The following is a 10,594-nucleotide window of genomic DNA, read 5'->3' on the forward strand; positions in this document are numbered from 1 at the left end:
TGCTGCTCACTGGCTGAGAGCGCAGCAGGGGGAGGAGCCTGCGCTAATAGCTTAATATACCTATGCTAGGTAGCTAATTCTAACATTCCTTTCTTTGCTTGAAGTTAACAAGTTTTTACTGGGGTTTGCATGATGATTTGGTAGCTTAAACTTTAGCATTTAAAGTAAACTAGTCTTGTTTGTTTATTACTGACACACTAGCAGCAGCCATCTTTGTTGATGACGAAAATGTCTTGACACCCCTTGAAAAGATTGTATATTATAAACTGTTTAGATGGGCCTGAATGGAAAGTGTACCAGACCTGAGCCTGCTGATTGAGCTGGCTCCAAATCTAAGACACAAATCAAACTATTGATAATTTTCCTCTGTTTCTGCTGGATGCTGTTTACAGAACTAGCTAGGCCTTCTTCAAGTTCAAGGTTCCCGGTTCATTGGCAAACATTTGAGGCAGTACATATAGAAGGGGGAACACAAATCAAAGTAGCAGAGGAGAGGAGCAGAAGTCCCGGTCACCCATGGTGTGGGGTTTAGTCCTGGGGGGGGGATGGAGGAGGTTGGTGTTTCCAGAGCGGAGGCTTCCTGTGGAGGATTGTGGGGTGAGGAGTTCTTTGAGATAGAGGGGGGCATTTCCATGGGTGCATTGGTAGGTGAGAAGGGTGACTTTGTATTGAGCCAGTGTAGTGTCTGAAGCGTTGGTGTGGTTGCACAGATTTTGTAACATTCTGAAAGCTTAGTGAGGAAACTGACAGCCGACGGGAAGTAAAGAAGGAGATCAGATGAAGGTCAGTTTAAAACTTCCCCTTCACTGTTCCAGGTCAAACTGTCGTTTAAGGTTCAACATTTAAAGAAATACTCATATTTCGCCCTTTGGTTGACCAATGAGAAGATGGATACTCTCTACCATACTGCATCTTCTAGCTCGAAAAAAAATAAATGTTGTTCTTTTTTAAATATCAAAAGTATGCCTTTTTATGGAAAGGTCAAGGCTCACTTCATTCACTGAGGTAATTCATAATGTACGTAATGTGGATTTCACTGAATGACTCAATTTGACTTTGGTGACCTTGTGACCATTCATTGGACAGTACCGAGTGAGAATTTGATGAATTCCCTTTTGTACACACATACAGATACACACACGCACATAGCTAGTTTGCCACTGCTCTAACAGACTTCATCCTTTAAAATGTCTTACAAATCCAGAATGTTAATCAGGTTGTTCATTGCTTAGGTGGAGGGTTTAACTTAAGGTTTTGGATTAAAGTCATGGATTAAAACCTGTTAATTTGATAAGAATGGGGATACATTTGTGACAGGAGTAGCATTTGAGATTCTAATCTAGGTCAAGAAAAGTATTTCAGGGGAAAAGAATGCGTATGTATGTTGACTGCCAGGAGTGACTTGACTGGTTTTATGTAATCACGTCATCCCAATGTTTATCACAATCATCCACCTCTTCGTGCAACGTAATTGTGACAGAAGGGTGACGGGGATTGCGAGTTGCATGTGAAAACTTCGGGAGCCCCTGACCTCCGCAGGGCTGCTGCTCACTGGCTGAGAGCGCAGCAGGGGGAGGAGCCTGCGCTAATAGAGAGCGCCTGATCCCTGACGGTGGTGGAAAACACATTTAAAGGAGCTTTCAGAGAGCAGATCTGAACAGGAATGAACTCCCTCTCATGCATTGTGCATCTCTCTCCTTGACAAGTGGAGCGTTAGTTGTTCCCTTGAAGCTTTGGACACTCTTGGTTCAGTTCCTGTAGGTTTGCAAGACCTGATCAACTTCCTTCTTTCACAGTTTCTCCCTTTAAACATTTCAACGTCGTAGTTTTCAAAGATGACCTGGACGGCGAATTTTGTCACTCTGGCCATATTGTTTCTTTGGCGGGTGGAAGAAATAGCAGAAGCTTGCAGCTGCTCCCCGGCGCATCCTCAGCAGGCGTTTTGCAGCTCAGACGTCGGTAAGTAAATCCAACAAGAGAAAAAAAATGTAAATGTCGTCATTTTTTTTTTTTTTCTATGTGTCGTCGAGGCCCGTTTCATTTATACCAATCAAAAAAAAAACTTTGCATTCCGTGTGGGGAAAACTGTGCAAACTTGCTTTACGCTCTTGTGTTTACAATTACAGGGGGAGGAGGATAGAATTTTCTGTCTCTCACTCTTTTCTTTCCACTCCCCTCCCTCTCTTCCCCCCCTCTCATAATCTGTTGATTTTCTTTGCTTTGAATGTGCAAAAAATGTAGCCTAACTGTTTGGTACTTTCATCTCTTGTGGTGGAAAACAGTTTTGCTCACCTTGTGTGGGTTAAATAGGAGCACAGAATGTAATCTGTTTTCACTCTTTTTAGGAGATAATTTACACAACAGACGTTTTCTTTCCATAACCAGTCATCAAATTGACAAGCAGTTTTTTTTTTGTTTTTTTTGTTTTGCCACATAATTGCCTGTTATTGCGTGTTTTCCATTCCCCCCTCAGCCATTATTTGTGGAGCGCAGAAAGTATAAAACCAGAATTGTTGAGGTATTTGCAACTCACACTGTGGGCCAAGTAGCTAAAGCTGCAAAAGTAATCAGTCCTACCATCCTCAGCTCAGTGCTGGAGAGGGTTAAGGGTGCACCTCCTTTCTGACCTCTAAATGTTAATTGCACTGACTCTTTTTCAGAGTCCACAGGGATAGTTTCCCTCCTATTTTACCTTTTACAAAACACTGCCTGTTGCTGCCCTCACATCAGACCTTAAGCTGAGAGAGTCTCAACAGTGAGCAGCCTGTGTAGCTATTTAAATATTGCTTTGCTGAGGGTCTTTTTCTTGGTTGCGAGGCTGGCTCAGTGTGTGTGTGGTATGTACACACAAGCTGACTTATTCAAAGGTTTCTCTTTACCATTGGATTCCATGACTGAGGCTGAGGAAACCGCATTATCCTGCTGGGCAGTTTACTGTAAAGGAAAGTGATTTTTCAGCAGTTCCTGTTCAACCGTTTCTCTGAGATCATATAAAAGTTGCAACTGTGCAAATGCAGTCAGGAAACAAATGTCGACACTTAGAGAGAGTAAAGGAAGTTAGCTTTCATGCTAACTAGTTCTCAGTAGAGAACAGCTACAACTACAACAACTATAAATGATTAATTAAATACCTAAATAATAATACATTGCTCTGATAACTTCATATTTTCCTCAACATATCCAAACAATAGGTATAGTAAAAAAACACTTTTTCTTGTAATGTTTGTTAATTTGAAGCATTACAGAAAATTCCAACCTCTGGCAAAAATATATTTTGTCATCATAACAAACACTAAACCATTATTGATACAATGTATCCCATTCTGGGTCCTTGAGGCAGGGGCGTGCCCACACTTTTTCGCCTTGGGTGACCCAACTTGGGCACAGATTTCTGCAGGGGTAGCATGAAGAGAATTAAATAGATTTACCCTTTTTTATTTTTTTATTTCCTACAACCACATCTAGGCCTGCTTTTAAGTAACACAAGAGGAAAGTAATGTAGAAATCTTCTTAGCTTAATTTTTTAAGGACTCAGAAAGAAGATGAATGTCCAAAGTCACAATTAAAAAAAATACATTTATTGGTTAGTTCATTGCAAGTTAAACAGTGTACAGGAGTTTGCTTGCAACATTTTAATGGACTCAGTCCTTTCCTATGCACCTGTCTTAAGAGATGAACACAGCCTGAAGAGTCGATTTTAACTCTGAAGAGGCAAATATCTGATCATAGTTTACAGTCTTGGTTGGCACCTTGGCTGGCCAATCAGATTTCCACCCCTAAAGGGCTGCAGCAAAATGCCTGGGTGCTGGACATACAGGTCTGCAGTCGAGTACAGTTCTGACATAAAGATAAATAAACATTAACGTGGACAACCAAACCTACGGGCACATTAGAGCCACTAATTAACCTCATGAGCATTTCTTTAGACTGTGGAGGGAGGCTGGAGTGTCTGAAGAACCTATCAGTGTAAAAAGTGCTAACTCCACACAGAAAGGAAAGGCCCCTGTCCATCTGGGGATTTAAACTTAATAGGATCCTGATGATCCTATACTGATTCATCTTTTCAGTGTCTGAAGTCAGGTCCAAAAATTACCCTAACCCCCCCCCACAACACCCACACCACCCACACCACACCTTTTTCTGCTTCAGCACCATGGATAGACCCTCATACGAACATGAACTACCTTTTGTTATGAACAGTATCATCCTTTCATGACCTAACAGGTTCTTTAAATTTGTAATTATTTCCATCACAAATCTTAATACATATAACTTGCAGTGCCACTTCAGACAGAGTGTTACACATTTCAAAAAGCCGTAGTAGGTCCTCAGAGAAACCTTGTTAATTTGATGTTTTAGCTTTTGTTAATGAGCAGGCTGCTGCATAGAAAATGATTGGGTGGCTGACATTGCAAAGTGGAGGGATGCTACACATAAAATGATGGTCACTTTTGACCGTTAGTAAAAAAGTCTTGCACTCTGAAGGCCTCTCAAATCATCTTTTACTTTTGGTTCCTTGTTACTCTTAACCACAGGTTTTTAGCAATTCTGTAATAATTAATCAGAGTTCATAGATACATAACAGAATCAGTGTGTGTATATAATGATTTGTATGGCACTTCCGTGCTGTTGCTGCATAAGTAAGACGGTGACTCAGGAACCCCTACTTACTGTCAGACAGTTTACTGATGTCAAAGTATTACTTAAGTAGCTCAGACCTGGAGTCAGTGAGAGTGTCTGTAACCAACGGAAAATTACTCAAGACCATGAAAATGCTTGAAAACGTAGTTTCTAAAAAAACAGCAAATTTAACAGTCAGGATCAGTTAAATTTGCATTATCACGTCTCCTTCCTTAATGTCTAAATAAAATAGTTCTGTAAGTTAAAACCAAAGCATGACTTTAAAAAAATATATATTTCTTTGGCCTTTTTGCATTTACTAGATAGGACAGCTGAAGAGATGCAACAAAGGGCCGAGGTCAGATTCAAACCCATGGCCGCTGCGCTGAGGTCTATTGCCTCCGTATATGGTGCATGCATGTCTTGAAAAGCCATCAGTTATGAGTTGATGCTGTTAATCTTAAAGTCTGTTTGAGCAGACTGTAGTTTAAAGTGGATGCTTAGTTTACACCACTCCACTGGTTGATTTAGCCATAGTATCCTCATAGAGCCTGGCTTATGTATTTCTCCCCTTCTTTCCAGTATCTAAAAACAAATGTACCCGATAGCCATGAACATCTATTTCCATTTATCCTGTCAAAGCAGACGGGCCAAGAACATAAAAAAAAAAAAAAAAGAAATCCTCATAAATTGAAATCCATCTCTCGGGTCTTTGCTTGGGCCGTCATATGCTACACTCATTTTGTATTTTGCAGTTTATTTCACAACTCTTGGTGATTGTCTAATAACCTGGTGTAAAAAAAAACAAATGGACAGGGAAATAACAGGGAACAAATTGGTGATATTGAAAGGAAGCTGGCTTGAACATGATTTTCCTGTACGAAGTCAGCCCTGCGCTGCAAGCTGTGTCAACAAGAGCTGAGATTGAAAGCCAGATTGAACGTGTGCACACTCCAGTAGAGGCTGTTTTGACATCAAGCATTACTGATGATAATGCTTTACATCAATCCGTCCAGTCGTTGCACGTTTAATGATTCTATGCAGAATAGCCCACCTTTTAACACACAGCATGTGAGCATTTGCTTAACAGCATCTTCATGCCCCATTCACAAAGAAAGAAAACATTACAACCATATTTCTGCATTGTTTATATGACGCCACGTGTTGAACACCATGGAATGGACAACAGCGGATTCAATCCATGGATCTTGAAGGATTTGTATTTGTCTTTTTAATTTTTTTGAGTTCTTAGTCCGACCACTTTGTGGCTTCTCGGGGAGGAGAATGCATGCCCGGGCCCTGCAATTACATGACATGCATTTGCTTTCTTCTCTTTTTCTCTTTGTTTTTTAAAGCACTCTCACGACCACAACACTATGTACAAAATCATGTGTTTATGGTTTCAGTAACTAGAAAATGACACGGTTATCTTAATTCCCAGTTTTGTGTAACATGTGATTTTTGTTAAAGGGCTTGGTCAGCTCCTTTCTGTAAACATCAACATGTGCTGCAACACTCAGTATTAATACCTCGAGCAATAACCTATACAATAGTAATAGTAAGCTTCAGTGGAATGGGTAGGAAACATTAGAGCTTTTTTTGGATTTGAACTTTAATGTGGATGTTCTGATAATAATGAGCAATAGCCCTTTATGTTCACATGCTGAATGCAAATTCAAGAACCAACTCCAACCCTGATGACGTTTTTTTAAGGCCGAAGTGACAATATGTATGCATATCATTTTCATTAGCCCCATTTTTCAGTGTTGTTTACATACTGTGCATATTTTCACCTGCCCTACTTTACACTAGTAAAAGGAGAAGTGTTCTGTGTGTGACTCTGCAAACTCAGGCAAACGGGATTACCACTAATCCACTGTGTAGCCCGACAAGTTGGACAGTTTCTGTTCTCGGCACTTCTCACTCGGGAGAGTTGGAAGGATTTTGTATTAACCAGAATCATCTTGACTTTGTGCATTTTGTTGTTCGGCTCTTAAGTGTGCACAGCTTGTTTTCCTGCAACTTCAAAGCAGCTGTGCAGCATTTAGATTGCACAACTCAGGATTAAGTTGGAAGCCAGGAAACAGTTTTGAGAAGACAATCTCTCTGTGTCTCTCGTCTCCTCCCTGTACACACACAGGACACTGCTACGCTAATGCTACCTCCGCAGTTTGACTGTCCATTTTCCCTCTGATCCTCTGCACAGAGAATGCAACCACTCCATCTGTGCACACACTCATTATTTTCCCCCTGTTTCTCTTTTTTTTTTTTTTTTTCCCCTTAGAGTTCAGTCTTTAGACCCTTAAAAGGAGATGTTCTCTAAGCCTCTATTGTCATCGAATAAGGGCACATGTGGCTCGCAGCTTCATACCTTTCGTCAAATAAAGAAAACAAACAAGAAGGCTTGATGTTATTTGGAAGGGACGGGAGGCATGCTAGAGATGGTCTGAGGCATTCGGTAGCTGCCACCTTGAGAGAAAGAAAGGGCTGAGAGAACATCTGGTTATCGTTAGCTCTGCTGCTAGTTTCCTCCACTTAAAAGATTTTCAATCCGAACTTGTAAACGTATTTATTTTACGGTAGCTGTCACGTGTCTGCGCAGTAATCGCTGCAACTTGCCTATTTGCTGTATTCCATAGATATCAATGATTTACTGTACTTGTTGGTTAAGTTTCACGTGATAGGATCTGTGTTTCTGAGACAAATGAGTCACACTTTTTTGTTGAGTACTCAGTTTTTTGAGCTCAATTGCTCATCAGAATGGCTCTGGTAATATTTTTCCACTTGATCTAGTGTTTTTTTTTTTTTTTTTTTTTTCCACCACTGAATTTGGAAGCTGCAACTTTGGAGCACAAGAAAAAGAACGAGAGAGAAAGAGAGGGGAAGCAGAGGGTTGATTTGCATGTCAGCACCTCTCTCCAGACAGAGAGGCAGGCCGGCAGAGAGGCCTGGGGGGGGGGGCATTCTAGTTCAGCTTTTTCAAAAGATTGCTGACTAGCTTCCTCCTGCGTCGGCCCAGCAGCCTGGGAGCAGGCGGCGCACATTCCTCCCTCTGATTGCAGCTGATGAAACACTCATGTGCCTCTGTCTTCCCAGCACCTGGCACATGCACACTCCTCAGATCCAAGCCGCAGCGACGAGTTGTAGCCAACACCAGCATGCCGAACTGAGGCAGGGCTTCTATCAGACCCAGATCCAGTTCAGTTTTACTGTAACAATAGTGTTTGAAGCTTTGTTTTCAAGAACAATGAAGGTAAACACGGGTTGTTTTTTTGTCTCCAGTTATCAGGGCGAAGTTGGTTGGAGAGGGGGAGGTTGATGTTGGCAATGACATCTATGGAAACCCCATCAAACGGGTCAAGTATGACATCAAACAGATCAAGGTACATTGGATAAAGCTATTATTCTCATGTAACAATATAAACCCAATTTGGATATGAATCTGAATGTTCTGTCCTCTGTTTGATTTATCAGATGTTCAAAGGTCCGAACCAGGATATCGATGCCATCTACACGGCACCATCCTCTGCGGTGTGTGGAGTGAATCTGGAGACTAACGGCAAAGAGTATCTGATCACAGGTAGAGCTTCTAGCCTAAATGACACGGTACAAAACGTAGCACAGATTGTTCCTGGCTGGATCTAATGCACTCTTGTTCCTCCGCAGGCAAATTGGAGAGCGATGGGACGATGCATGTCACACTGTGTGACTTCATCGAGCAGTGGGAGGAACTGAGTGCCACCCAGAAGAAGAGCCTGACTCAGCGCTACGAAATGGGCTGTGATTGCAAGGTAGAACAGGCGAAAAAAAGACGTATTCAGCAAAGTAGAATTAGCCACTTCTGAGCGACCGCGGACTAAAATAATCTTTTGAAAAAATACATGCTGCTCGCTGTAATCACAATCCCTGATCTCGCTCTCTTCTTTTCTGTTTCTTAGATCACTCGCTGCACCTCCATCCCCTGCGTGCTCAGCAGCCCGGCTGAGTGCCTGTGGTTGGACTGGGTGATTGAGAAGACAGTCAACGGAAAGCAGGCCAAACACTTCGCTTGTATCAAGAGGAGCGATGACTCTTGCGCCTGGTACAGAGGGTCAGCACCGCCCAAGAGGGAATTCATGGACATCGAAGACCCTTAGCTCCATCGCTGTGCAGTAGTCTGAAAAAGTTTTGAGATAAGACTAAGATATAAAAACCAAAAAAAACATCAATAAATACACAAATCGAGTTTTGTTTGTCCTTGCAAAGAAGAACGCCATAGGGTGTGTGCTCTGTGGTGAGGTCGAAAGGGTGAAATAGTTTTATTTGCAGGACTCTTCATGTTTTGTTTTTTTTAACTGCAGTCTTCTGAATTCAGCACTTTCAGACACTTCTCCTAAATCTGAAGCACTTCATCATAAACCACTCCTCCCTCTGCTGAAATAAAGTGATAGTCATTATTAACTTTAACTGTTTTTGGCATTTTTCGTTTCTGTGCTACCATGTCTTATTCTAATCAAAGGCAGTGTTTAAAGTGAAATATATTTCCATAGTGCTACACAAACATACCTATCAGTCAAAGTGTAACAATCGTGTGAATCTGTGAAATCAGTCAGTATCCTGATTTGTGACAGCACAGCTTTTACAAGGAGCCAGGGATAACTATTGCTACTCCTGCCTCTGATTCCTTTTTTCTTTGCCGTAAACAAAAAAACATCCCCCTTTGTTTGAGGTGTGGCTAACCTGTTTGTTGTAATTGTTTTATTCTAGATAACCTTGAATAGAAAAGTATGCACTTTGAACATGATTGTCACACCAGCCATATTGTCTCTAATGGAAACTTTTGGGAAAAAAAAGAGGCTTGAATGCTCCTTCTTGTACTTTTATATAACATCTCATTGGTATGCTTTAGTGTAAGAGCATATTTAATTTAAGGAGGTTAAATGATGAATCATATTTAATTGAAGAAACGCCACATTTTGATGTTTATTGTGACAAATGAACCATTGGTGTTAGCCATATAGACACATATTTGGTGTGCATTAAAGGTCAAACAGCTGGCCTTACTGTTAACAGACAGTACATTAAAGAACAAATTGTAACTAATGAAGCACTGTCTTGCAGAGCTGTTAATGTTACCGCAAAAGTATTGATATTGTTTTGTTATTTTAATACTTAATATGAGACTGTAAAATGATTCTTTATTTGAAACTGTAGTCAAGTATGCTGTCTTGTGCTGGTTTCACATGAGACTTTTGATGTGATTTTTGCATGCGTGTTCATTTGAAACAATACTGTACATTTTTTTTACTATTATATTAAATGCCAAACCCTGTTTTAAAGATTTGCTCTGTTTTTATATTTACCTACCTCACAACACTCGGACATTCACATCATCACAAATTCCAAAGTAAAAAAAATACATTTAGTTTTTTGTTCTAAGTGGAACTATATAAATCACAGCTCAACCAAGTGAAATGTGTTGCAGACTTCACTTGTGTTTAAGGACAGCACAAGTTATCAAGCATGCATAATAAAACAGCACAATACTCCCATACATCATGTATAACTTTCACTATATTTAATCAAAGATTCAGAGACTTCATAGTTCTGAGGATGGTTCAAGCTGCAGTTACTGCTTTGCGACACTTTCGCAGCGATCTGCTGCCGCCTAGTGGAGAAAACATGAAATATACATTCCCTCACGAGCCTCTGCATGTGAACAGATATGATATGATATTCTCAGGATTTCAAGCTCTGGAATTTAAAAACATTAGATATGCCAGTCAAACTAAGAATTACATTGTTTTCAATAATGAGAGTACATGGCAAATAATAGATTTATGATAATAGTAGTAGTGATTACATAACAATACAATAAATAACCGGCATATTTTCAATAAACATTATTACATTTATTGACATTTCTTCGAGGCTTAACCTTTTGTTTTGGCTGTACTCCTCTTCACTTCAACAGCACTACATCAAAAATACTGAT

At 40.5% G+C, this 10,594-nt stretch overlaps 1 protein-coding gene across 1 annotated transcript; it reads left to right on the plus strand.

Moving 5' to 3' along the window:
* Positions 1–1,624: 1,624 nt before the first annotated feature.
* timp2b (TIMP metallopeptidase inhibitor 2b) lies at positions 1,625–9,938 on the plus strand. Its single transcript, XM_020647781.3, has 5 exons — positions 1,625–1,959; positions 7,903–8,003; positions 8,095–8,200; positions 8,287–8,411; positions 8,559–9,938. Exons 1-5 carry the CDS (start codon positions 1,836–1,838, stop codon positions 8,754–8,756), a joined length of 654 nt encoding a protein of 217 aa, XP_020503437.1. The 5' UTR covers positions 1,625–1,835; the 3' UTR covers positions 8,757–9,938.
* Positions 9,939–10,594: the final 656 nt, after the last annotated feature.

The sequence above is a fragment of the Labrus bergylta genome, chromosome 16, assembly GCF_963930695.1.
Source record: "Labrus bergylta chromosome 16, fLabBer1.1, whole genome shotgun sequence".
NCBI classification, from domain to species: Eukaryota; Metazoa; Chordata; class Actinopteri; order Labriformes; family Labridae; genus Labrus; species Labrus bergylta.

Bases quoted from the DNA above. Each gene is read 5' to 3' on its own strand.
- timp2b (XM_020647781.3), top strand. From the start codon at position 1,836: ATGACCTGGACGGCGAATTTTGTCACTCTGGCCATATTGTTTCTTTGG. The intron at 1,960-7,902 runs GTAAGTAAATCC...TTTTGTCTCCAG, and splicing joins GTTTTGCAGCTCAGACGTCG to TTATCAGGGCGAAGTTGGTT. The intron at 8,412-8,558 runs GTAGAACAGGCG...TCTGTTTCTTAG, and splicing joins AAATGGGCTGTGATTGCAAG to ATCACTCGCTGCACCTCCAT.